General features: G+C 50.8%; 1 protein-coding gene across 3 annotated transcripts; it reads left to right on the top strand.

Annotated features, from left to right (window-relative positions):
- The first annotated feature begins 251 nt into the window (after positions 1-251).
- Positions 252-27083, top strand: Hcfc1 (host cell factor C1). 3 transcript variants are annotated; one of them, XM_051141333.1, is made up of 26 exons: positions 252-2078; positions 8539-8687; positions 9198-9358; positions 10068-10276; positions 11049-11133; positions 11669-11775; positions 12636-12815; positions 13520-13879; positions 14125-14285; positions 15799-15996; positions 16305-16529; positions 16689-16793; positions 17013-17232; positions 17334-17476; positions 17610-17757; positions 17988-18208; positions 18965-20468; positions 20598-20758; positions 21257-21833; positions 22128-22454; positions 22600-22718; positions 22807-22944; positions 23372-23557; positions 24188-24488; positions 25124-25187; positions 25361-27083. In XM_051141333.1, the coding sequence occupies exons 1-26, from the start codon at positions 1886-1888 to the stop codon at positions 25398-25400; spliced, it is 6282 nt and encodes a 2093-aa protein (XP_050997290.1). In that variant the 5' UTR covers positions 252-1885; the 3' UTR covers positions 25401-27083. The 3 variants fall into 3 exon arrangements, with proteins under 3 accessions (XP_050997290.1, XP_050997291.1, XP_050997293.1); XM_051141334.1 differs by having other exon boundaries at positions 253-2078; positions 22131-22454; XM_051141336.1 differs by having other exon boundaries at positions 254-2078; positions 21389-21833; positions 22131-22454.
- The last annotated feature ends 391 nt before the right edge of the window (positions 27084-27474 follow it).

Genomic DNA, 27474 nt, shown 5'->3' with positions numbered 1-27474 from the left:
TGTACGCCTGCGCAAAGGCGGGGCGAGAAGCCCTGGGAAGCTGGAGGGGCGGGTGACGCGAGGTGACGCGAGTGGTGCTGGCTGCTCCCGCGTCGGCATGGTTCCGGCGCCTTCAGCCTCGCCGAGCCGCTGGGTGGGGGTGGCCCATCGCCCTTGCGGTTCGGAGCGCGCGACCCGGTTGTTCCGGAGGCGCAGGCGGAGGCGGCGACGCCCCGGGGTGTTGCTGGCGGGCCTGGGAGCGGGCGCCAGCTCCGCCCCTGGGAGCTCATGGCGTCACCTTCCGCTGTCGCCCCGCCTCCAGCTCGGCTCTGTGGCGGGGTTCTGGCTGGCGGCTGAGTGGTCGGGGCGGGAAAACAGCTGCTTCACAGCCAAGAGCGCAGTTGCAGTGTCTTCTCCCTGCCGCCCTTAACTACCATGTGCCCTATCTCCTCTGCTAGTTAAAGGCCATTTCTCGGGTTTGTGTCCCTTCGGCGACCCGAGAGACAGTTCCCGGGAGGCAGAACCCATGACGGTTGGGGGAGGTTAGATTTCTCATCCGGGCACCCGCAGATGCCTTGACCATCTTTGCTTTGTGCTGAAAGTCGCTATTGACGCCCGCAGACGGGCGGGCGTGGGGAAGTGGCAAGATGGCGGCTCCCAGGGAGGCGTGGACGAGCGCTGAGGGGGGCCGCAGGGCGGGGCGTTACTGCACTTGACCCGAGCTTAGATGTGTCTAGCCTACTGCGCAGCAGCGCCGACTCGCCCGCAACCAGACAGCGGAGAGCTCTTTTAAGAAGCTTTAATTCTTTATGGGCCGTGGGTCCTTTAAGTGTCTTGGTCCCAGAAACTGAGACATGAGAAGGCGGGGGAACGGTGACGTCTTATGACTCCGCCCCCTCTCCCGACCGCCGCCATGTTTAGTTGTTACTTCTTCACACAAGATGGCGGCTCCCAGGGAGGAAGCATGAGCGCCCTGCCGTTACCGCTTCTTCTGCCGTACAGTTGTCACTTCGGGGCATAACTTCTGCTCTTTCGAGCGGATCCTGTGGGAAGGAGTCAGAAGGAGGGAAGCGACGATTGGACGCTGCCTTGCGTTTGGTTTGCTGTGGAACAACTGTCCAGGAAGAAGAGAATAGGGGGGAGGGGGAAGTTAGTCTCAAGATGGCGGCTCCCAGAGCGGCAGGCGCAGCCTGAACAGCAGAGGCGGACTCAAGGGAGAGGTGCGAAACCTCAGGAGCTGTACGGCGCGGGGCCCCCAGGCAGCGCTTGGCGTTCGGGCCGTCACGCCAGCTGCTGACAGGCCTTTATTACTTAGGAACCTCTGCGCTGACTGGCGGTCGACGGCTGGACTAAGTGCTGGGCGGGGAAGCACGACGGTCTCAAGATGGCGGCTTCCACAATTGTGGCCTGACTGCCGGCGGGGCTGAGACAAACGCGGCATTTGTGGCTCTCTTCCACCCGCCCCGGAAGCCAGCCAGTGCTGGGGACTGGGGGGTGTGGGAACCGGGCCGGGGCTCCGCCATTTCCGGCGGGGGAGGGCTACGACTGAGGAAGGGAGGAGAGAGAGGCGGCTCAAGATGGCGGCTCCCAGAGGCTCCTGCCTGAGCTTCTAAGCGGGAGCGCCCGGGCAAATAGTTAGAGCGGCGGCGCTCAGTGGCCTCCAGCTTCTCGGGAGTAGGTGCTCTACAGTTTTGAGGAGCTTTTAAGGAGACGAGCCGAGTAAGAAGGGGGAGAAGAGCCAAAGGGAGGGAGGATAGTTAAGATGGCGGCCTCCATGGAGTCATCCACCGCTGTGTGAGGAGCCGCTCCTCCGTGAGAGCTCCCTTAGACGAAAGGGGGTGTGTGAAGAATTAAGGGTCTCCCTCCGGTTCTGTGACTTCTTCCCGCTGCATCCTTAACCGGAACCATGGCTTCGGCCGTGTCGCCCGCCAACTTGCCGGCGGTGCTTCTGCAGCCCCGCTGGAAGCGGGTGGTGGGCTGGTCGGGTCCCGTGCCCCGACCCCGCCACGGCCACCGTGCCGTAGCCATCAAGGAGCTCATAGTGGTGTTCGGCGGCGGCAACGAGGGCATCGTGGACGAACTGCACGTGTACAACACTGGTGAGTGGAAGCCCGCGGGCTCTCCATCTCTCGCCTAGCCCCTCGCTTCCCCGTCTTCTCCACTTCTCTCTCTGTCTCTCTGCCTCTCTCCTGGTGTGGTTTCCGTCTCCCTTTGCTCTGCTCGCCATCCCTGCGCTTCCTTGGTTTTTCAACCCCCGCTCTTACACCCCCGGACTCTCCTGTGTTTAAAGGTTGCATTTAGAGAAACCCTCTAGTCCGACTGGTGAAGGGGGAGGGAATGTCGCCTGCGATGGTGACTTCAGACGTACACCGTTACCCGGCGGCGGGCTGGGGCTGGCGCAGCAGCGGATGTGTTCTCTTGGCGCAGGCGGAATCCTCCCCCCTCCTGCGCTCGTCCTCATCTCCAGCGCCCATGCTCGTTCAGGAGAAAGGACAATTTTTAGATCACAGACCCTTTCTCTGCACCAAGAAAATGATGGGAGCACTCTTTTTTTTTTTTTTTTTTTTTTTTTTTATGGCAGCACTCTTTAAGGGGCAGACTTTTAACAACCTAATGCGACCCTCGTGGCAAGTCCTAATGGCATGTTGGTTAGACTGCCCACCACACACACACACACACACACACACACACACACACACACACACACTTTGGGGTATTGTACGAGTTCTGAGTGTGTGTGTGTGTATGTGTGTTTCTCTTCAATTTGTTTCTTTTCCTAATTGGTGCCCTAACAGCTCAGGCTCCCCACCCCCCCCCCCCCCCCCCGCCGTAGGAGTCCGGAGAGCTCAGTGCTTCCTTTCCTGTGAGACGGAAGGGGTTAACAAGTCCCTTCCAGTGCCTCCTTCCCTAACCCAAGCCCTTGCAAATTGGGAGGAGCCTCTCTGACTGCAGGTATGGCTGATCTGCAGCCTGGCCTCTGCCCCCTCCCTTATGGGAGCCACATGTTGTTCCTTGCTTGGTTTCTTTACTCTGTCTCTAGGGCAGAAAGCTTTGTCGCATCCTTCCCCTTGGTAGCCTCTTGGCTCTTTTTGCACGTCTAGTACAGGGGCCTGAGTTGCGGGTTTGCTGCCCAAAGGCCTCCAGGACCTTTGCCTTGCCCTAGGGGAGAGGTGCTGGGACTTGTCAAGTCTGGAAGCTCGTGCCAGTTGCATCCAGGTGAGAGCCTGGAATACTAGTGTGGCCAGCCAGAGCCAGCCCCCCTTGCCTGTGGTGGACTGGAAGCTTCCCTCTGCTGCAGGAGGTGCAACCTGCAGTGCTTCCTCCCTTGCCAGCTCCTTAGCCTCTTCCGTGTACTTTCATCCTTTCTGGGCCCCTGCGGTCCCAGGCACCTCCTCTTTATTTTAGGGCAGGACCAAGGCCATTCTTATTGACAACCCCCGATTGACTCCTTGTTCTGAGGAGGGAGAAAACAGGCAGCAGATCGTGGTGTAGAGTAGTTCGTGCAGCAAGGGTTAGAGCCAGACTCTCCCTAGCACCTCCCCTGCGTGGCTGAGTGCAAGCCTGCCTCTATACCTCTCAACTAGTCCTCTCCCAAGTTGACTTTGAAAGACTGGTGGGTTGTTCACCCCTGAGTTCCTTGTCTCTCTGCACCTGTTGCCTCCAGAGAGCAGGGCTTTTCTCAGAGCCTCCGTAGAAGGGTGGGGGGGGGGGGGTTGGTGATTCTTGTGCCAGCACAGACAGCTGTGGTGGCAGGAATGAGCCCAGTAAGGTAAGGCAAAGGGCAGGGGTGCAACTTGTGGAGTAGTGGAGCTGTTTTTAGAGTTGCCCTCCACAGGAGCAGCAGCACCTTCTCCAGTCCCTGGAACACCTTTCTTCTACTAAGGCCTGGAGCATACTTTCTGGCAGGGAAATACAATTTTAGAAAGTAGGGCAGGGGCCTAATTACAGTCAGCTCCAAAGTCCACTGCAAGCCTCTGTCTTGGCTTCCTGGGACCGCTAAATATTCATTAGTTTACCAAAATCAGTTGGCTACTCTGGTGTTGATTTGTTACCATTTTGCAAAGAAGCTGGTTGTTAGAAGTCTCCTAAAAGCCAGCTTAAAGCAAAGGCCTAGAGTCCTCCAAGAATAAGTTTTTGAATTATCCTGATCAATTTTTAGGTGACTTGAGAGAGCAGCTAGCAGACTCTGCTGCCCTCTTCTTCGCCTTAAAGGGTGTGCCCCTTGTTTTGATGGGCTCAGGGTGTGTCATGTATTTGGCAGGCTCCAAGTTCTAGCCCTCCTGGTGCTATCCTGGCTGCCCACCCTTCCCAACAAGTGCCTCTTCTGCTTACCTTGGTTTTGTTTCCAGAGAGGAAAAAGATCCAGGGTGTGTGTGTGTGTGTGTGTGTGTGTGTGTGTGTGTGTGTGCGCGCGTGTGTGTGCGCGCGCGCGCGCGCGCGCGCTGTCTTGGGCAGCTCTTCAGTTTGCAGGAGGTGGAGTATAATTCACCCAGGGGTTACCCAGTGAAATGACTGGGTTTGTGTGTGCTGGAGAGTGCATGCATTACACGGCTTTGCTCCTTTAGTGGCAGTCACTTCAGGGTCTGAAAGACCCTTTACTGGCTTTTGGTAGGTCTTGGGGTTGCTACTTCTCATAGAGGAATTTTATTTCCATGAGGCAATTCAGATTACTCAAGAGGCCTCAAGATCAAGGATCCAGAATCAGAAGTAGAATGTGCTGTGCTGAAGCTGTGTGCGTGTGTGCTTTACCTCTCCCAGGCTGCTTTTGCCTCTGGATATTGGACGTCAACAACTCCCCCTACCCTAGGGTTGGGTGTGGAACAGAGCCTTGAGCAACTTCTGAATCAGTCTGAGCCACATCTCCAGTTCCTCCATAGACTCTTTTGGGGGCAGGTGGAAAATATCTAATAGGATTTCCTACACATAAGGAAATTGCAGTCCAAGAGAGGAAGTGACAGGTTCAGGGGCACAGCACTAGCTAGTGATAGAAGTGGGCGAGAGTGTGAACCTTTATGGGGACTGTTGTACCACTTGTTTCTTAATTCAGTTACTAGGCTGAAAATCACCACCTTAGAAACACATCCCCTTTCCTCGGTCCATATACCTAAGTCAGATGTTCCCATATATCTATTTCAGGCCTTTCTTACTTCTTAAGCAGGCTCACTTGCTGATTGGCTCCTTAGTTTTGCTGATTAGGAGATAGCCTGTTTACTCTTCAAAGCTCTGGCTTAAATTTTTTTCACTCAGAGAAACCTTCAGTTATGTGCTTTATCACCCTTGCTCTGCTACCAAGGGTTGGGCATGGTTCCATGTTCTTCCAGGTTTTCTTTTCTTCAGTGGAGGGGTGCACACCCTACCTTCCAGATGGGAAATAGGAGTCTGGGGCTCCTCTGTGCCTTGAATCCACCGTGTTCTCTGGTGCATGGGTATCAGTCTAGGTGGTGATGAGGAGGCAGAAGCTATGAATGAAGTTGGGCAGAAGAAAGGGAAAGTAAAAAGTATCTCACTCTGGAGCCTGCAAACAGGTGACCTTTCCTCAATTTCCCCTCTTCTGGTGAAGATCAGGCTAGAGGGCCAGGGACATGCCAGAGCATAGCAAGAATGAGGGACCCAGGGTTAGGTTACATAATACCCCCCTGGGTGTTTGGGGGCAATGGAGAGCAGCTGTTAGATTTATAAGATGGAGAGGGAGATTCACATACTTGCACACTTGCAGGGAGTAAAATGCGGGATTCATAGGTGAGATGAGGAGAGGGAGTGTTATTTCCATACCAGGAACTACTCTGTGACAGACTGGGCATTCAGAAGGCCTTCTGCCATGCAAGAAGAAGCATTCTAAAGCCAGATTAGTACCTCTTGGGTCTCAGGAGAAGCTGGTGATCTGGGAGGCTTAGGAACATCGTAGTTAACTTCTGGCCTGGCCAGCTGAGTTACTGAGTCAGCTTGATAGAAAAGCTGTAGGCCAATCCCGTTTGCCATTTAGCCTTCACCCAAGCCTTGCCTCCTCCTGACTCCCCTACCTATATGCCTTAACAAGGGTTCTCAGCTGAGGGAGGGACTTCCTATACATGAGACAGATACTGAATCAAGGTTCATGTCCCTATTGCGTTTTACTGACTTCAGGTGAGGGGTTTTTCTTCCTGGGCCTTTTTTTCCTCCTTAGGGTCTGGTCTTTTGTTTGTGTTTTTTGTTTTGAGACAAAGTTTTGTTTTGTTTTGTTTTGTTTTTTTTTTTTTTTTGTTTTTGTTTTTTTTGTTTTTTTTTTATAGCCCAGGGTAATCCTGAACTCCTGCTCTTCCTGCCTCCACCTTTCAAGTGCTAGGATTATAGGTATGCTCTGGATTCTTTTCTTTTTGTAATTTAGATGAAACTCCTTCCATGGGTTGTTTAAGGCCATCTCGCCCAACTTGTGCAAGATGCTTTAGTTAGTATTGAAAGCTACTATATTTCTTGGTTCATGCTTGCACTAGGAATGAGGAAAGTGGTCAAGAACCAGCATTTGTTATATGGACACATGCATGGTTGTGCACAAGCAGTACAAGCTACGTCACTCCAGCAGGAAAATGGCAGAGAGGATGGGGGCTAGGCAGCCTGTTGTCTCAGTGACTCAGCTAAACCACTGAGGAGTCTTGATAGCTAGCTGTTCCAAGTGCACCTAGGAGACCCTCCTCCCCTAAGGCAAGGCAGGGCGCAATTTGTTGCTTATGGAGCCTTGGAGGTAAGAGTACAGGATTTTACAAATGGATCAGAGGAGAGAACTTTTTCCAAAATGCATCTGAATAAAGTGGGAAAAGAAGCAAAACAGTTTCCCTCTTTTTCTCAGTACATTGGTCTCCAAATCAAACATTTATTTCTCTCTCTCTTTTTTTTTCAAAGATTATTTATTTATTTATTTATTTATTTATTTATTTTTGGTTTTTTGAGACAGGATTTCTCTGTGTAGCTTTGGCCATCCTGGACTCACTTTGTAGACCAAGCTGGCCTCGAACTCACAGCGATCCGCCTGCCTCTGCCTCCCGAGTGCTGGGACTAAAGGCATGCGCCACCACGCCCGGCTCAAAGATTTATTTATTATGCCTAGTGTTCTATTGCATGTCCACCTACAGGCCAGAAGAGGGCACCAGATCACATTATAGATGGTTGTGAGCCACCATGTGGTTGCTGGGAATTGAACTCAGGACCTCTGGAAGAACAGACAGTGCTCTTAACCTCTGAGCCATCTCTCCAGCCCCCAAACATTTATTTCTTAACTTGTAGAAGTGAATCTGCCTCCCTGTGTGGACAGTATGGCTAAGAAGCAGATACGTATCCTAGACTGGTCTACAGAAGCCACCTCCAAAACAAAACCTTCCCTCCTATCTACTTCTACAAGAGCAGACTGGTCTTAACTTTAAAGCTCTTTCCTATGGTACCTGCAGCCCCCTCTGCCAGAGCTCAAAGTACTTCCTTTAGCCTACTCAGATATCACCTGACTGGCATGCACATGTAGCAAGTCTGCCTCTGGGATCTGTCTCAGAGATTTTGGAGGGGATGGAAGAAAGAGAAAGGCTTGTCCTTTATAAATATATGACATAAACATAAAGAACATGTTTGCTTCTAACATTTCCCGGAACCCTTGCCGCTGCAGATATGAAGGGCATAGGAGCCTAGGTGAAAGAGCAAACTGCTAGGCAAGCTAGGGAAGGGCTCCATTCTAGCTAAAGACTGTCTTGTACTGTCCTGGGGAACCACAAGATGTCTCAGGCATGGTTTGCCCTTTCTTGGTGACCTCTCCACATTACCCCCACCTAGAGCGTGAGGGGCTCCTCCTGAGAAGTTTCACATGATCTCTGCTTCAGTTACCACTTGAGGCTTGAGACATTCTGGACTTGTGTGGGCGTGGTGGTGGGCCCTGCCACAGCGCCTGTGAACCGTCACGGAGGAGAGAGACAAGTGGGTGAGGAAGTCAAGGTAGAGACAGCTAAGCTTGGGAGGTCAGCAGATGGTAATTCTTGCCTCAAGCTCTTTTGAGCCAGCAGTCTCTCCTATCTGTCTGTCAGCTGCCTGCATGGAGGGAAAGCACCAGCCTGTAACAGGTGGTATTTCTAGGACCACCTACAGGTGCAGCTGTGGGCTCTGGCTATCTAACTCTGTGGTACAGGGAGAGAAACATAGGCTCTGAAGAGGAGAAGCATAGGTTCTAGAGGACATTTGGGGTATAGTAGTTTGATAATCATGTAAACAGTCAGAAAGGAAGTCGGGGGCTACTAGATTCCCAGAGGCTGATGAATTATCTTGGTGGTAACTTTGCTGCCTTCTGAGATGACCTTGATAATGAGAAGCATGCAGTTGTGCAGTAGTTTGAAAGCCAGAGCTCTACAGATGGCTTGGCTAGAGATGCTAGAGATTTGGGGTGATGGTGCTCTTAAAGGACAGGATGCTGGCTCAGCCCTCCTCTCTTGGCTTCGTTTTTGAAGACTAGGAGTTGGAAATTACAAGACATAACGAATAAGAAGAATAGAAGAGGCAGGGGCAAGAAGCTCCTGGATGTTTTGACTTCTATTTCCTTTTGTTCTCCAGCAACCAACCAGTGGTTCATCCCAGCAGTGAGAGGGGATATCCCTCCAGGATGTGCAGCCTATGGCTTTGTGTGTGATGGTACTCGCCTGCTGGTGTTTGGTGGGATGGTGGAGTATGGAAAATACAGCAACGACCTCTATGAGCTCCAGGTAATAACATAGAGCCTCTGTGGGCCTGGATTCGTTTTTTGTTTTTAATAAGATTGGTTTGTTTGTTTGTTTGTTTATTGTGTATACAGTGCTCTCTGCGTGTACACCTGCAGGCCAGACGATGGTATCAGATCTCATTATGGATGGTTGTGAGCCACTGTGTGGTTGCTGGGAATTGAAATCAGGACCTTTGGATGAGCAGTCGGTGCTCTTAACCTCTGAGCCGTCTCTCCAGCCCCAAGCCATGGGACTCTCCCTCGTGTTTCCTATAGTGGTTTAAGGGTTAAGACAGGAGAGTTAGTAGAAGGGATCAGTTATGAGTCTACCAAGGCTGTTCTCTCCTTGAACAGTGTCAGGAAAGAGAATAGGACCAAATTCTTTAGGATTTACATGTTCCTACAGTGTACTCCTCACTCCAGACTACCTTCTCTTTATGCCACATAATAGCCCCAGGCCCCACCAGGGGCCTTCTCATCTCAAGAGTCATTCTCTTAAGTGTTGATTTTACAGGCAAGTCGCTGGGAATGGAAGAGACTGAAAGCAAAGACGCCCAAAAATGGACCTCCTCCATGTCCTCGGCTTGGACACAGCTTCTCCCTCGTGGGCAACAAATGCTATCTATTTGGGGGTCTGGCCAATGATAGTGAGGACCCCAAGAACAACATTCCGAGGTGAGGCTTTGTCTTTTTTTTTTCCTTTCCCCTGGAGAACCCCACCAGGGTCGGTCTACTTGTACCCCAAGTACAAGATTCATCTGGAATTCTAAAGTTGGTTGTGCCAACTGTCTCCACCAGAGCCATGTTTCTCTCCTGTGCTGGGTTGCCAATGAAAGAATGTGTTCAATGCCCTTTTAAGATGTTTGTAGCTTTGAAATCTGAACCCTTGGGTAGGTCTTGTAGGAGAACACTAGGCAAGAGGTAGAAGAAGCCTGCTTTACTTTGGCCTGGTCCCATCCCTCAGACCTTAGATCTTGTTGCTTCCTTCGCAGCTTCTGCTGCTTACATATTTCCTGATGGGTCTTTTCCAAGGCCTGTGGCCAAAGCTCTTACTGTCTAAAGATACTTTCAAACTGATGCCACCTTACTGTAGGGAGGTCCAGCTGTAAGGCCTGTCATTTTGTACATGATTGCCTGAAGAGGCCTGCTACTGATTCTGAAATTAAGGCTGCCATTATAGCTTTGCATATACACCCCTTCCATTGCTCCAACTGGACTCACCTTGTGAGCTTCTGGTAGTCCCCTCTCTGGGGGCAAGGATAATAGAGTTTGGAATGTCCATAGCCTTTGCTCTTTTATGTTCTAACATATTTGCTGTTCACCGAGAACCTGGTGAGGCCTGTGGCGCATAGGCTCGAGACTTACTATAACTGCTCTTTCTCAGGTACCTGAATGACTTATATATTCTCGAACTACGGCCAGGCTCTGGAGTAGTAGCCTGGGACATCCCTATCACTTATGGGGTTCTGCCCCCACCCCGGGAGTCACATACTGCTGTGGTCTACACTGAAAAAGATAACAAGAAATCCAAGCTGGTGATCTATGGAGGAATGAGTGGCTGCAGGCTAGGGGACCTTTGGACCCTGGACATTGGTAAGAAGTTGATGCTCTTCCAGTAGTTTCAAAGCAAAGCCAGTCGTCTTCTGCGTAGCGAGCCTTGAGTGTCTGTCATTGCCTGGTGCGGTGGACCTCATGAGGAGCTAGTAGTGTCCCCCTTAGCCTTATCAGCGGATAGGAAACAAAGAATAAGGCTTGGTTGCACTATTATGTGGTCTTTTAGGAGAATAGGGAGAGAGTACAAATTTTTTAGAATAGAATTTTCTCAATCTGGGTAGAATCCCTACTAATTCTTTAGTAGTGGATAGTCTGTATATGGAATGGTGTATTCTGATATGGCTAACAGTAAAATTTGTTGCCTATAAACCAATTTGACTTGGGTTATAAAGTGGGTGATGGATTGGGTTGGAGGTAGATCTTGGTCATATTGTCCTATGGATCAGAGCACCCAGCATTTAAGCAAAACTTAGGTAGCAATATCTCCTTAAGTGTGGTCTGTCCAGTGTTATTGCTCTACAGGAAATAAAGGTACAAAGGAGGGGTTGGGGTGGCCTCAAAGGCCCTGTGTCATCCCTGAGAGTAGTGCTGCCTTATAATGGGTATCCAGTACATTTGGGAAGAAACCTCCTTGCCCAAATCGAGCAGCTATGGAAATGCTGAAGTCTAGCTGTTAGGATAATAAACTGGAGAGCCTGCTGAGGCATTTAGAAAGACAGAGTGCAGTTCTTATGTTGGTGTATAGGGCCCACTTGTCCTAAGCCCTGGGACTGTACTATCTGATCCAGCATTTCTCTTTCCATTTCTGCAGAGACACTGACGTGGAATAAGCCCAGCCTTAGTGGGGTGGCCCCCCTTCCTCGTAGCCTCCATTCTGCAACCACCATAGGAAACAAGTGAGTGTCTGCTTTTCTCTTCCCTGACCTGAGCTGCCCCTGACTCCTGAAGGGTTCTCAAGTCAGTTTTGTCGACTATCCCTCAGTCCCAAGAAGGCCTTGTTCTGACAGGTCTGGCATTCAACAGCCCCATACCTACCTTATAACATAACAAAGACAGATTCAAGGTGGAGGGACTGCATGTAACTCAGCCTGAGACCCTTCCTTGACCTGTAAGACTGTACTCCATCAAGAGTATAGACTGCTGTAGTTCCTCATATAATCAGCATTCTTTCTGAATGCCAAGGTCTAGCTAGGGTCCATGGAAATTCAGGGACAACTTAGAGCAAAACAATTGTTCTCCTGCCATGCAAATGACAGTTCTTTGTAAGAGCTGAACCATCAGGTAGGAAGTGCCATATTAAACAAGCTTCATGCACCCTCAGGGATTCCTGGGGCTTCTAGAGAACTGAGCATGTTTAGAACTTCTAGGTAAAAGAGGTATCCTCTAGCTTGGTACTTCTCTTCCTATCTTGCTTTTTCTTCACTCTCCTAGAATGTATGTATTCGGTGGCTGGGTGCCTCTTGTCATGGACGATGTCAAAGTGGCCACACACGAGAAGGAGTGGAAGTGTACCAACACGCTGGCTTGTCTCAACCTGGGTATGGCTTTCTCAGGCTTAGAGTGGCAAGGAGTGGAGTGGTTCTAAGGAGAGCAAACTTGGGCTCATGGATCCTTCTAGAATTTACTAGAAGTATCCAATAAATAGAGAGCTCTCAATCTGCTCTCTTTAGTTTGAATGGGCTCTTCATATGTGCCTGACATCCCCAAGTACAAAAGCACATAGAGTGAAGGGGAGGTGTTTCTTGTACTCCATTTTCAGGAACTCTTCTATATAGGCAATAGCTCCGGGCCTTTAGCCTACCATATGCAAGGCTAAGTAGCCCTTTTCCCTAATTATATTTTGGAATTATTTCATATTCATGCACAGTGAGTATCACATTCTTTTTGGGGGATGGGTTGTTTCAAGACAAGATTTCCCTGTGTAGCCTTGGCTATCCTGGACTCTCTTTGTAGATGAGGCTGGCCTGATCTGCCTGTCTCTGCCTCCTGAGCGCTGGGATTACAAGTGTGTGTGCCACTGTGGTTGGCTATCACATTCTTTACTATGATGTACAGCTTTCATTCTAGCATCCAGGAGGCAGAGGCAAGTGGATTGCTTAAGTTCAAGACCACCTAGATCTTCATAGTAAAACCTCATCTCAAAAACAAAATAAGAAACAAAAAATTTGAGTTGTTTTTATTTTGACTGAGAATGCACACGTTTTCTATCTTCCAAATACCTTTTCACTTTATGGCTTAATTTTCTTTTTATGGTGTTTTTTGCCTTATTTTTCTTTACTTTTAATTTGATACTTCAATAACTTACCTTCCCTGACAACAAAAGAATAAAGGGCAACTTGGGAGTTGGGGAATGGGTTTCTTTTGTCGTCTGTGTGGCCTAGCACCTATGTACCTCTAGATACCATGGCCTGGGAAACCATCCTGATGGATACACTGGAGGACAACATTCCTCGAGCTCGAGCCGGCCATTGCGCTGTTGCCATCAATACTCGTCTATATATTTGGAGTGGCCGTGATGGCTACCGCAAGGCCTGGAACAACCAGGTCTGCTGCAAGGACCTGTGGTATCTGGAGACAGGTAAGATTCTGGGCCGCTGCTATTTCCACTGTTGCAGTGAAGCCTTTCTACTCCCTATTATTGAATTAATGCTTTTTTTCTATACCCACTCTAGCTCCCAAATAATGAGATGGAGACCTGTTACAATTATAATAAACTTTAAGCACTTTAGCTGGGCAGATCCTTCTCTGTTCTAACCTGTCTATGCTTGCTCAGCCTTCTTCCCAGCCACATGCCCTGTTACCTGGCCTCTAGTCTTGCCCTAGCCACTCCTGCACTTGTGGCAACTCCCCACCTGGGACGGACACACACATATCGAGATTGCAAGTAATTCCTTACCTCCCTGCTATAGGCTGTTCAGCTCTATATTGACCAGTCAGAGATGATGGAGAACCTTTTTGTTGTTTGTTTGTTTGTTTTTGGGTTTCTCTCTGTAGCCGTGGCTGTCCTGGAACTCACTGTGTAGACCAGGCTGGTCTTGAACTCACAGAGATCTCCTGTCTGCCTTCCCGAGTACTGGGATTACTGGCCTGCTTGGAGAACATAACATTGAGACAGGAGATTATTCAGTAGTATTGACAATTCCAGAATCTGTTAGCATTTAACTCACTGCCAGTTTAGAAAATTCAGCAATTAACAATCGTATATACAGAGGCACACCTTCATACAGTGTGAATGAAGGTCACCTCTACAACTGTCTTAACAGTTGTTTTGTTTTATTACAGAAAAGCCACCTCCCCCAGCCCGAGTACAACTAGTACGGGCCAATACCAATTCACTGGAGGTTAGCTGGGGTGCAGTGGCAACAGCCGACAGTTACCTTCTACAACTCCAAAAATATGACATTCCTGCCACGGCTGCTACGGCCACCTCCCCCACTCCCAATCCAGTCCCATCTGTGCCTGCCAACCCTCCCAAGAGCCCTGCGCCAGCAGCAGCTGCACCTGCTGTACAGCCACTGACCCAAGTAGGCATCACACTTGTGCCCCAGGCTGCTGCTGCACCCCCAAGCACGACCACCATCCAAGTCTTGCCGACAGTGCCAGGCAGTTCCATTTCTGTGCCTGCTGCAGCCAGGACTCAAGGTAAGCCACGAGGGCCAAAGTCATTTGTGTAGGGCCTAGTCACTGGAGACATTAATTGCTTTAATAGTAGGTGCTACTCTGTTCTTGGTGGATCAGGCTTGTTCTTGAGATTAGAGGTAAGAGCACTATCTTGCTGCCAGGGACTGTGCTGAGAGCAGAGAAAAGTCATTACATAAAGAACTTGGCAGAGTGGTGGGATATGTGTGGAAGAGGCCCTCCTGATGATCAGCCCTCTTTTTTATCAGGTGTTCCTGCTGTTCTCAAAGTGACTGGTCCTCAGGCTACAACAGGAACACCACTGGTCACCATGAGACCTGCCAGCCAGGCTGGAAAAGCTCCAGTCACTGTGACCTCCCTGCCTGCCAGTGTGCGAATGGTTGTACCCACACAGAGTGCCCAGGGGACGGTGAGGCTCTGTTACTGGGCTTTGTAGCGACCCAGTAGCATAAGCAGAGTTCTTGTGTGATCTTTAGAAAATACCCCAGCACTGGGAATAATGTAGCTTATTGATAGAATGCTTGCTTATCGTGCATGAAGCCTACCAGCTCCCATCATATGCCTTTGTTTGTAAGGTGCTGCTGAATTGAAAATGCTGTGTATCTTTAATCCCAGCACTGGGGAGGCAGAAACAGGTGGATCACTGAGAGTTCATGGGCTACACAGAGAAACTGTCTCAAAAACCAAAGAGAGAGAGGGGTGGGGGCTTGTTTCTCATGTGATCCTTGCGGCATTTTCAGTGTGGACTTCCTGATTTGGAAGGTAGTAGGGAAAATCTGGCTAGCTGGGTTTGACCCAGGTCTATGAGAATGAGCTGTATTTAACTCAAAGGTGTGTTTTATTTTGGGTTTTGACAGTCTTACTCTTTAGCCCAGGCTATCTACTACTTAGATTCCCCTGCCTCAAGCCTCCTGAGTGCTAGACTTGTAAGCATGAACCATTACACCCAGCAGCGGCGATGGCAGTGTTGATGGTGTTGTCTGTATGTGAAACCCGTTACTGCCTGCATGCTAGGCATGTGTTCTTAGACTGCGATCTCCAGTTCTGGTCTGTGTGTGTGTGTGTGTGTGTGTGTGTGTTTGGTTGTTTTTCAAGACAGGGTTTCTCTGTGTAGCCCTGGCTGTCCTGGACTCCCTTTGTAGACCAGGCTGGCCTCAAACTCCCTGCCTCTGCTGCCTGAGATTACAGGTGTGCACCACCACGCCTAGCTAGCTGTCTTTTTCTTTCTTTATCTCTGCAGTGCTGGGGCCAGAATTCTGTTAGGGAAATACTTTACAAGCTCACTGTCTTTTTCTTTCTTTATCTCTGCAGTGCTGGGGGCAGAACCCTGTTAGGGAAATACTTCAACCTAATTACATCCCTAGCTTTTACTTTCGAAGCAGTCTCACTAAGATGTGCTCTTTCTGCTTTAGCCTCTTGAGTAGCTAGGATTACAAGCATATGTTCCAGGCCTAGCTTGACTATGGTTCTTTGATTAAAAATCTGCTCAGGAGCTGGGTGCGGTGGTTCATGCCTATAATTCCAGCACTAGGGAGGCAGAGGCAGGCAGATCTCTGTGAGTTCAAGGCCAGCCTGGTCTACAAAGTGAGTCCAGGACAGCCAAGGCTACACAGAAAGACCCTGTCTGGAAAAACCAAAACAAAATCTGCTTAGGGGTTGGTAGTGTAGCTTAACTGGTTGAGTGCTTTCCTAGCATGCACAAAGTTCTAGGCAGATCGATGTGAGTTCAAGGCCAGCCTGGTCTACAAAGTGACTCCAGGACAGCCAAGGCTACACAGAGAAGCTCTGTCTCGAAAAACTGAAAAAAGAAAAAGCTAAGAGATGCTGCTGAGCCCTCATGGAAGGCTCTGAAAAGATCATTCAGTTGGGAGGTAGGTGACAGATGGAACTCTTGCAGCTCACATGCTTTCTGCCCACCCCAGGTGATTGGCAGCAACCCACAGATGAGTGGGATGGCTGCATTGGCTGCTGCTGCTGCTGCCACGCAGAAAATCCCTCCTTCCTCAGCACCCACAGTACTGAGTGTCCCAGCAGGCACCACCATTGTCAAGACAGTGGCTGTAACACCTGGCACAACCACTCTTCCAGCCACTGTGAAAGTGGCCTCCTCCCCTGTCATGGTGAGTACTTAACTTCTTCTGGGCCTGGTTCTGAGCTTGCCCTGGAACTCGTGACTTCTGATCACTGATTGAAGAAAGAGTGGCATTTGTTACGGGCTTTGGAACAAACCTTCAGGCCATTGGTTTATAATCCATACTAGCATGGTAACATGAAATTACCTTTAAGGACGTGCAGCCTTTGGCTAGACCTGTGGGGAGTTCAGGCTGCTCTCTTGATGCTCAGCCAACCATGCTTTGTGGACAGGTGGTCAGCAGAGCTACAGCTATTATGTTGACACTATGTTTCTCATTCATCTCTGCTTCTCAAGGTGAGCAACCCAGCCACTCGCATGCTAAAGACTGCAGCTGCCCAAGTGGGGACATCTGTGTCCTCTGCTGCCAACACATCTACCCGTCCTATCATCACGGTACACAAATCAGGGACTGTAACAGTGGCCCAGCAAGCCCAGGTGGTGACCACAGTGGTAGGCGGAGTCACCAAGACTATCACCCTGGTGAAGAGCCCCATCTCGGTCCCAGGAGGCAGTGCTCTGGTGAGTGGCAGGCACCACCTGGCTGTTTGTGACAGCTGTCAGGCTATGGCGAATGCCACTGGTGGCTTGCTGTCTTGGGCCAACTCCAGTATAGTCCCAGCCCAGGCCATGCCCTTGTTTAGTTCCAGATCACTGCCTGCTCCATTCTTTCCTTTTTAGATTTCCAATCTGGGGAAAGTGATGTCAGTGGTCCAGACCAAACCAGTTCAGACTTCAGCAGTCACAGGCCAAGCATCTACAGGCCCTGTGACTCAGATCATCCAGGTGAGCTCTCAATCTCTCTCAGAAGTCATCCCTAAACTCCAGGGCCATAGAGGTGAATGGGCACTAGGAAATGAGGACAGAAGACCCTCCCATGAGCACAAATGGCTCAAAGGTCTGCTGATAGCACAGCACCCACAGTAGTCAGAATATTCTCTGAGTTAGAGTAGCTAAACCTAATGTTTCTGGCATTAGTTCCTGTTCTCACCTTTTCCCTTTCAGACCAAAGGGCCCCTGCCAGCAGGAACTATCCTGAAGCTGGTAACCTCAGCAGATGGCAAGCCCACAACCATCATCACCACCACACAGGCTAGTGGAGCAGGAACCAAGCCCACCATCCTGGGTATCAGTAGTGTCTCTCCTAGCACAACCAAACCTGGCACAACTACCATCATTAAGACAATTCCCATGTCAGCCATTATCACCCAGGCGGGTGCCACAGGTAAACATACAGTTTTCAAAAGGCTCATTCTGGTAAGTATAAGCCAGGAGGATGAGAGACTCTCACAGAACTTATTTTCTCTGGACCCTTCCCCAATGCAGGTGTTACTAGCAGTCCTGGCATTAAGTCCCCCATCACAATCATTACTACCAAGGTGATGACTTCTGGAACAGGAGCACCTGCCAAAATCATCACTGCTGTCCCCAAGATTGCTACTGGCCATGGGCAGCAAGGAGTGACCCAGGTGAGGCACACATGGTCCCTTTTCACCTCAAACTAGTGCAGGCCACATGTGTCTTCCTAACAGGCCTGAAAGGGGCAGCATAGTCCAGTCAGCCTGAAAGTGACATTGGTGGCACTTTGCTCTGGTGTTCCAGGTGGTGCTAAAGGGGGCCCCTGGACAGCCAGGCACCATCCTCCGCACTGTGCCCATGGGCTCCATGGGCGGCGTTCGCCTGGTCACCCCTGTCACCGTCTCTGCTGTCAAGCCAGCTGTCACCACATTGGTTGTGAAGGGCACCACAGGTGTGTAGCCCACAGGCCACTTCCTCAGCTGTGGCTGGGCTCTCTATCCCTCATGTCTTCCTTTGGATATCACCTCTAGTCTGGCTGGGGGAGGATGGCAGGTGCTCTTTTCCAGAGTCTTCTGTCTTTGGTGGCTCCCTTGTCCCCCAGCCCTCTTCAGAGAGACATGCTGCTAGATAGAAGGTGGCAGCAATAGGCTTCATTCTACCTCCGCCTCTCCCTCTCTTTAGGTGTCACAACCTTAGGCACAGTGACAGGTACTGTCTCCACCAGCCTTGCAGGAGCTGGGGCCCATAGCACCAGTGCCTCCCTGGCCACACCTATCACCACCTTGGGCACTATTGCCACTCTTTCAAGCCAGGTGATCAACCCTACTGCCATCACAGTATCAGCTGCACAGACTACATTAACAGCTGCTGGTGGGCTTACCACACCCACAATTACAATGCAGGTAAGTGGGTCCCAAGGTTGTACCACCAGAAAGCTGTGCTCCCCACATGAAAGCAGGAAGCATTTTCTCCCTTTTCTAGGTTTTGTTTTGCAGCCCTATGCATTTATGACAGCTTTTCTACATGTAGTGTGATCTCTGTCTCAGTCTTCTTCCCTGGTGACATATCTTCCCTGCCCCCTGCCCCCTACCCCCTACCCCCTACCCCCTACCCCCCTCGAGACAGGGTTTCTCTGGCCTGGACTCACTTTGTAGACCAAGCTGGCCTTGAACTCAACATCAATCTTATCTGCTTTTGCCCGCCCCCCCCCCACCCCCCAGTGCTGGAATTAAAGGCGTGCACCACCACACCTGGCTCTGGTGACATATCTTATGTGACCTATGTCCAGTTTGTAGACACTAGGATGTCATAATGTAGTGCTGTGTGTGAATATGGTATTTGCCCTCATGTCTTTTTTTCTCTCAAACTGGACAAGAAGTAGTAAGGGCTCTATTTTTGGACTTTGTACATTGTCAGGACAAGGCCTTGACTATAGCCCAACTCACTCTCTTGCCTCATCTCTGCCTTATAGCCCTTCTATCCTGGTTTCTGAGTAAGTCATTGTTTTGAGATCATGAGTCAAGTGAATCTTAGATTTGCCTCGGCTAGTTAGCAGAGCTGGTTGGTGGTCCCAGTTAGCATGGATGAGCATAGGATAGTAGGAGAGGCAAATGTGAAATCACAGTCCAGGCACTAACACTTCCGTTTTGTGTCCCCAGCCTGTTTCACAGCCTACCCAGGTGACTCTGATCACAGCACCCAGTGGTGTTGAGGCCCAACCTGTACATGACCTTCCTGTATCCATTTTGGCTTCACCTACTACAGAGCAGCCCACGGCAACAGTTACCATTGCTGATTCAGGCCAGGGTGATGTACAGCCGGGTACTGTGACACTTGTGTGCTCCAACCCACCCTGTGAAACCCATGAAACCGGCACCACCAACACAGCCACCACCACTGTTGTGGCTAACCTTGGGGGACATCCTCAGCCTACCCAGGTGCAGTTTGTTTGTGACAGACAGGAGGCAGCTGCTTCTCTTGTGACCTCAGCTGTGGGACAACAGAATGGTAATGTGGTCCGTGTCTGTTCAAATCCCCCCTGTGAGACCCATGAGACAGGCACTACCAACACTGCCACAACAGCCACCTCCAACATGGCTGGACAGCATGGCTGCTCGAATCCCCCCTGTGAGACTCATGAGACAGGCACCACCAGCACCGCCACTACAGCAATGTCCAGCATGGGCACTGGGCAGCAACGAGACACTCGTCGTGCCTCTAACGCCCCCACTGTAGTGCGGATTACTGTGGCTCCTGGGTCATTGGAGAGAGCCCAGGGTACTGTGAAGCCTCAGTGCCAAACCCAGCAGACCACCATGACCAGCACCACCATGACTGTCCAGGCCACTGGAGTGCCGTGCTCAGGTGGCCCACTGCTCAGGCCAAGTGTGGCACTGGAGGCTGGGGGCCACGGCCCTGCCTTTGTGCAGCTAGCCCTTCCAAGTGTCAGAGTTGGGCTGAGTGGCCCCAGCAGCAAGGACATGCCCGCAGGGCGCCAGCCAGAGACATACCATACTTACACAACTAGTACCCCAGCCATAGCCTGCTCTGTCATGGGTGCTGGGGAGCTTGGTGCGGCTCGGGTGGTCCCCACATCCACATATGAAAGCCTCCAGGCAAGCTCTCCCAGCAGCACCATAACTATGACAGCCTTAGAGGCACTGCTGTGCCCTTCAGCTACCGTGACCCAAGTCTGCTCCAACCCACCATGTGAGACCCATGACACGGGAACCACCAACACCGCCACTACCTCCAATGCGGGCAGTGCTCAGCGGGTATGCTCCAACCCACCTTGTGAGACTCATGAGACAGGCACCACACACACAGCTACCACTGCCACATCAAACGGAGGTGCAGGCCAGCCTGAGGGTGGACAACAGCCTGCTGGTGGCCGTCCCTGCGAGACACACCAGACCACTTCCACTGGCACCACCATGTCAGTCAGTGTGGGTGCCCTGCTTCCTGATGCCACTCCCACTCATGGAACCCTGGAGTCTGGCTTAGAGGTGGTAGCGGTGCCCACTGTTGCCTCCCAGCCTGGTACCACATTGCTGGCCTCTTTCTCAGCACAGAGGGTATGCTCCAACCCTCCTTGCGAGACCCATGAGACAGGCACCACGCATACAGCTACCACTGTCACCTCTAACATGAGCTCAAACCAAGGTGAGTGAGAGTGTCCAGTAGAATCAGGTCTAAGTGCTCTGGTTGTGTTAGCCAGGGTGGGGGGAGGAGTTTCTAGGAAGCCTGTGGTGGTAAAAGCAAGTGGAAGTCAACTGGTCTCCCCTTTGACAGACCCTCCACCGGCTGCCAGTGACCAGGGAGAGGTGGTAAACACTCAAGGTGACATCGTAAACATCACCAGCGCCAGTGCCATCACAACAGTGTCTTCCACACTGCCACGAGCAGTGACCACAGTGACACAGTCTACACCAGTCCCGGGTCCCTCTGTGCCGGTAAGCCCCGAGGGGGTCCTTTCTGTGTGGCCTTTTGCCCACTGTGCCTTTCATCTGTGCTGTCCAGAGATGGACACCAGATGTCGCCTTTGTACCAAGCATGGTAGTGCTGCTTGGTTTTTCTTTCAGACTATAAAAGGGCAATCCTGGTGCCTGGGAGACAGAAGGCAGACAGTTCCTTAGAGGTGGCTTGGTATTTTATCTCAGCTGCAGGTTTCCTTCTTGGCTGTTTCCCTGTTTGTCTCTACAGTGAAGCCTTCTGGGCATGAGTTGAAACGTGACCCAGGAGCTCTCCTCTTGCCACACCTTTCATGCTGCTTCTTGATCCACCTTCCCTGTCTACTTTTAGCATGGGGTAAAAGGTGGCCAGCCTGTCACAGATGATTCTACAGGCCTACAGGGAAAAAACAAAGGCCATCTTGTTTTTCAGCCCCACTGCCTGGTTCTAGCCTCCGTCCCTCCCCTCTCCCTCTGACGGGGGCTTCTCTCCCTTTCTAGAACATCTCGTCACTGACTGAGACTACCCCAGGGGCTCTGACTTCCGAAGTCCCCATCCCAGCCACGATAACAGTGACCATAGCCAACACAGAAACTTCTGACATGCCCTTCTCTGCTGTTGACATCCTGCAGCCCCCAGAAGAACTCCAGGTCTCACCAGGGCCTCGCCAGCAGCTGCCTCCACGGCAACTCCTGCAGTCTGCCTCCACGCCCCTGTTGGGGGAGTCCGCCGAGGTCCTGTCAGCCTCCCAGACCCCTGAGCTCCAGGCCGCCATGGATCTGAGCAGCACTGGGGACCCATCTTCAGGCCAGGAGCCTGCCAACTCTGCTGTCGTGGCCACTGTTGTGGTCCAACCACCCCCACCCACACAGTCCGAAGTAGACCAGTTATCACTTCCCCAAGAGCTGATGGCTGAGGCGCAGGCGGGCACTACAACCCTTATGGTAACAGGGCTCACCCCAGAGGAGCTAGCAGTGACTGCCGCTGCTGAGGCAGCTGCCCAAGCTGCTGCCACTGAAGAAGCCCAAGCCTTGGCCATCCAGGCTGTGCTCCAGGCTGCACAGCAGGCCGTCATGGGTAGGTATCAGCTGGCAGCTTTTGAGGGATAAGGCCCCTGGGATGAGTGATAGCCTTACAGGGAGGGTTAAGGCACAGTGTGGGAGCAACTTGAGAAGGGAAGATGTGCTCTAGTGGGCCTCAAGGGAAGCCTGTGTAGGACAGCTGGTCCTAGGAAGAAGACACAGGGCCCAGTGGTGAGGGCGTGGGCAGGAAAAGAAGCTTAGGGAATCAAAATCTCAGGGACACCATCACTGTTCCTTGGGCCAGGCACGCTGGTGTTCCTTTTGAATAGTAGTTTTCTTGGTCCTGGAGCAGGCACTGGGGAGCCCATGGATACATCTGAAGCAGCATCAGCAGTGACACAAGCAGAACTGGGTCACCTTTCAGCTGAGGGCCAAGAGGGTCAGGCCACCACCATACCTATTGTGCTGACACAGCAGGAGCTTGCAGCCCTGGTGCAGCAGCAGCAGCAGCTCCAGGAGGCTCAAGCTCAAGCCCAGCAGCAGCACCACCTTCCTACTGAGGCTCTGGCCCCAGCCGACAGTCTCAATGACCCATCAATCGAGAGCAGCTGCCTCAACGAGCTAGCTAGTGCTGTCCCCAGCACTGTGGCCTTGCTACCCTCAACAGCCTCTGAGAGTAAGCTGGGCTGCTTTTTGGCAGGGGTGAATTGATAGAATTTAACCTGGTGGGAGATGGACACAGGGTGGCAAGGGTGGCATGGAGGTTCCAGGAGGTTCTGGCTCAACACAGAACCACCTTCCCACTGATTTGTTCTTCCCAGGCTTGGCTCCATCTAACACATTTGTGGCTCCCCAGCCTGTTGTTGTAGCCAGCCCAGCAAAGATTCAGGCTGCGGCTAGTCTAACTGAAGTGGCCAATGGCATCGAGTCCCTGGGTGTGGTGAGTCTGATACAGCGGCCCCAGGGCATAGGGGTAGCACTGCCTTTGGGCCCCAAGGACTTAATGTCATCTCATTTCTGTTCTCCAGAAACCAGACTTGCCACCTCCACCCAGCAAAGCCCCTGTGAAGAAGGAGAACCAGTGGTTTGATGTGGGAGTCATTAAGGGTACCAATGTAATGGTGACACACTATTTTCTGCCACCAGATGATGCTGTTCAGTCAGATGTAAGTATACCAGTAATTGGATAGTGCTGTGGATCCTGGTCCTTCCCTGCCTGTGAAACAACTATTAAAGAAACAAATAGCTTTGCTGCCTTGCAAGAGGGGCTCACAGGAGAGCTCCTTTTGTGCCACTTGAACAGTATGGAAATTGGGGTGGGGGGCAGCCAAATGGAGACCATCCCCCAGAGAGTAAGAAAGTTAAAACTTGATCTGGTCCTAATGGCACCAAGCCCCAGTTTGTTTGCCTCACAATGTCCCTAAGGCCTTGCTATAAAGGGGCAGCGATCACTGAACTTCCTCTTGGTCCCATGGTCCTCTAGGATGTTGGCTATCCCGGACAAGCACTCTAATCCTGAACTGCAGAGCATTCTTTTTGACTGCAGACCTCATGCCATTTTCTTCTTGCCTGGTTTTCCACTTCTTCCCCTAGGATGACTCAGGCACAGTCCCAGACTACAACCAGCTAAAGAAGCAGGAGCTGCAGCCAGGCACAGCTTATAAATTTCGTGTTGCTGGAATCAATGCTTGTGGCCGGGGGCCCTTCAGTGAGATCTCAGCCTTTAAGACCTGTCTACCTGGTTTCCCAGGTGCTCCTTGTGCTATTAAAATCAGCAAGGTGAGTCTTTCTATGGGCTGGCTTTTCTTTGCCCTGTTGGTCTGCTGTCTCCCCTAGGGAGGTACGTATGAACAAAGCCAGGGGCTGGCTGAACCAAGAGTGGACAGATAAGGTCAAGGTAGCCACACTGACCCTTATTAGACAGAGGTTATGTTCCAGGCTCTCCATTGATAATCTTTTGTCTAGTCCGGAAAGTTTAAGGAGGCCAGAGTCCTGTTAGTCCTATTCTCAAATGCAGAAACTGAGGCACCAAGAAGATAAGTTACAAATTATAGATTAGGTGATGTTAGGGGTAGGATTATAAAGCCTCTTTTAAAAATTTGGTGTGGAATATCTGGATTGTTTTTTTGTTTTGTTTTCAGGTTTTTACTTACATTTTTGGTTATTTGTGGGGGGAGCATATGTGTGCCACAGTGCTCATGTGAAGGTCATATGGGTCATGGAGATTGAATTCAGTCTTCAGGCTTGGCAGCAGGCACCTTTACCATACTGCTGAGCCATTTCACTGGCCCCTGGAATATCTATTGTGGTCTAGAAGCTTTTAGCTCTCCGGCTTTGGGCATAGGAAGGGTGGGCTGAAGTCATAGTAGCTGAAAAAGACGAGGCTTGACTTTATGTCCTGGGTTCTAGAGCCCAGATGGTGCTCACCTTACCTGGGAGCCACCGTCTGTGACCTCCGGGAAGATCATCGAGTACTCTGTGTACCTGGCCATCCAGAGCTCACAGGCCACTGGTGAGCCCAAGAGCTCGACCCCAGCCCAGCTGGCCTTCATGCGAGTGTACTGTGGGCCCAGCCCTTCCTGCCTCGTGCAGTCCTCCAGCCTCTCCAATGCCCACATTGACTATACCACCAAGCCTGCCATCATCTTCCGCATTGCTGCCCGAAATGAAAAGGGCTATGGCCCCGCCACACAAGTGAGGTGGTTGCAAGGTAAGGGTTTATAAGCCTTTTTGAGACAAGTTTCGTTTGTTTGTTTGCTTTTTATATGTGTTGGTGTTTTACCTGCATGGATGTCTGTGTGAGGGTGTCAGATCCCCTGGAACTGGTGTTACAGACAGTGTGACCTGCCATGTGGGTGCTGGGAAATGGACCGAGGTCCTCTGGAAGAGTAGTCAGTGCTCTTAACCACTGAGCCATCTCTTCTAGGTGTTGAAGCAAGTTTTAAGGAAGGCACAGGGGTGGGGTAAGCACTGAGTAGAGCAAACCTAACTAGACTAGGAAGGCTTCAGATATGGGGAAGAGGGTGTAGAGTACTATAGAGGAGTCTCTCAATGCTCTGGGGATGCACAGAGATACTCTGGGATGTCTAAAAGTGAGAAAGGTTAGGGAGACCTAGAAGAAAGCAAAAGCAGTCGGGCCCAAGAACAGCATGTTCCAAACTCTTTTTAAAAATGGGTAGCTCAGGCTGAGGCCAGCTCCCAGGAAGCATCTGTCAGTGGGGGACATTGAGAGGCAGGAGCTAAACCTGAAGGATGACACAGGCAGTCAGGACCGTAACAAGTAGGGTACACCCAAGTGTTGCTGCTCTTTGCTGGGCTGCTCATCATCTATCCCATTCCTTTCAGAAACCAGTAAAGACAGCTCGGGCACCAAGCCAGCCAGCAAGCGGCCTATGTCGTCTCCAGAAATGTAAGCAGCAAGTCTCTACCAAGAATCTTCTGTAGAGGATACTTAAGAATGGAAGTAGGCTCCATTTCTCATCAGCTGCTTGGGACAATATCCACACAGGGTCTTGAGTCAGTGTTTTTGGGATGCTCTTGGGATGCCCTCTATAACTATTTCTTCTCTCTTTTTTACATAAGGAAATCTGCTCCAAAGAAGTCTAAGGCTGATGGTCAGTGAGGAAGCTGGCCAGCATCTGGATCTCCAGACCCCTCTGCTTCAGGAATGCCCTATAGGGCCCACCCTCCCACCCTGCCTACCTGGCCTTTGCACTTCACCCTCACCAGCCACTGGCCACCATTCAGTCTCCCCCCTTTCCCTCTGTTTTTACAATAAAGAAAGCACATCTTACCATTGCTGTTGGGAGGAAGTATAAGGCAGATTGGAAAGAGTGGCGAGTAAGCAAATGTGCGCAAGTTGTGCTCCTTCCTTCTCCCTGCCTGGTGCCCTCCCTGGGCTAAGTATGACTGGACAGTTCAGAGACTTTGGGAAGAGAAATTAAAATTGAAAACAAAGGAGATAACACCCACACTTAAGCCTGCACTTGTTTGTAGTTAATCACTCTTGGCCTGAGAGGCAACCAAGAGCTGGAGGGGGAGGGGTGTCCCCTAATTTCCCTCAGAGGCTTTCCCCAACAGGTGCCCAATCCTGGGTTTCTGCCTGGCTCTATTTTGTTTTGTTACTACCCTTGTATTCCTAGGCCCCTCCCATCCCTTCTTCAGGCTTAGCCAGACTATCTCGCCCAGCAAACTCACAGGAAGCTTAACATATCTCAGAGGCCTTTGTGCTCCCAACTTAACACCTCTCCCTCTTTACAAAAAAGGAAAGAGAAAAGGAGCCTTGGGTGGTCTGAGCAGTGGCTGTGAAATCCAGTGGGCACAGAGTGGACCCCAGTGACCCTGGCTTTGGCCCACTTTTTTTGAGGCTGGGGGCCACATCACCAACTGCTGCATTTGTTGTATTTTTTAAGTTGAAATTAATGAAGTTAACTTTTTATTGTAATTTTAGCCTTAGAGTGTGGGGGTTTAATCCCTTTTTGTTAGCTGTGTACAGAATGTGTATCGTATCCCCCCATTCCCCCCCCCCCTTCCCGGCTAATCATTGGCAGGGATCTTTCTGGGGAAAAGCTGAGAGAGCAGCTAGGGCAGGAGAGAAAACAGTGTCTTGGGTGGGACCTGGTAAACACGCCCAGCTCAGTTTCCTGTTGCTAGCCCCTGCCTGTTTCTGGAACAGTGTGAAACATTGAACTTTATTCCCCGTGGGTTAGCACTTAAGATGTAGGGGCTTGGGCTTAGGTGGAGTCTACCTTCATCAGCATCACTCGAAGAGACTGACCTTGAACAACATAGCAGGGTCAGAACAGGTGGGATCTGGCCCCCTTGAAGGCAGCCCAGGAAGGGGGTGAAGTATGCCATGTCCCACAGAGGGTGAGGGTAGGCACCTGATACCAATTCAGTAATTTCATGGCGGCGTCCCCAAGCTCTGGATTTTTTTTCTCTCCAGGACCCAAGTTTTAGGTAGTGAGTATGCTTGCAAGAAAGTTACTGAAGGATTTAAAAGTGGACAGCCAATGTTTTCAGCCACTCTGGCTTGTACCCCCTGGGGCCTCTAGTGTTTTGTATTATATTTCTCTGTGGAAAACGTCATGTTTAGTCAAGTTGGAGCCTACTGGCCTGGTCCCTTTGTTTTCCCTATCCCTTCTCCCAAGCACCCTTTGATTTCTCTTCTGAGAACAGTACTACCCTGTTCATCTATTGTAGAGTAATCCCTGTGACTCAATATTACCATAGTGCGATGTTGTTTTGTGCTATTTTGAACAATTAAAAATACTTTTTTTGAAATAACCATCTGGTATCTACCCCTGTGTCAAGAGTGTCTTGTGACCTTTGGAGAGGGGAAGCTGAGACCTGCCCAAGGTTTGCTTGAGCCACTGGAGGCCTTTTGTAACCAGGAACCATAGGTGAGCAATTCTCAATAGCACTTCTAAGACGACTTCAGAGCAAGGTACACCACCAGGCCTGGGGCCTCTAGAGACACTAGGTACCAAGGCTAAGGGGCCTCTTGAGCTCTTGCTGATTTTGCATTTGGAAATCAGATCACCTATTCTCCCTCTTAAGGTACAGACCAAGGCAAAGACCTAGCTGGCTGTTGGCAGTTGGCTTTCCGGGACATGTGAGTAAGCTGCAGCCTCTATATACTTAACTGTCATAAGTTCAAGAGGCCCTAGGGTGTCAGGACAGGTGTGTCTGACCTG

Source organism: Acomys russatus, chromosome X (assembly GCF_903995435.1).
Source record: "Acomys russatus chromosome X, mAcoRus1.1, whole genome shotgun sequence".
Classification (NCBI taxonomy): domain Eukaryota; kingdom Metazoa; phylum Chordata; class Mammalia; order Rodentia; family Muridae; genus Acomys; species Acomys russatus.
The sequence above is the reverse complement of the archived record's forward strand: the minus strand, read 5'-3'. Positions and strand labels throughout refer to the sequence as shown.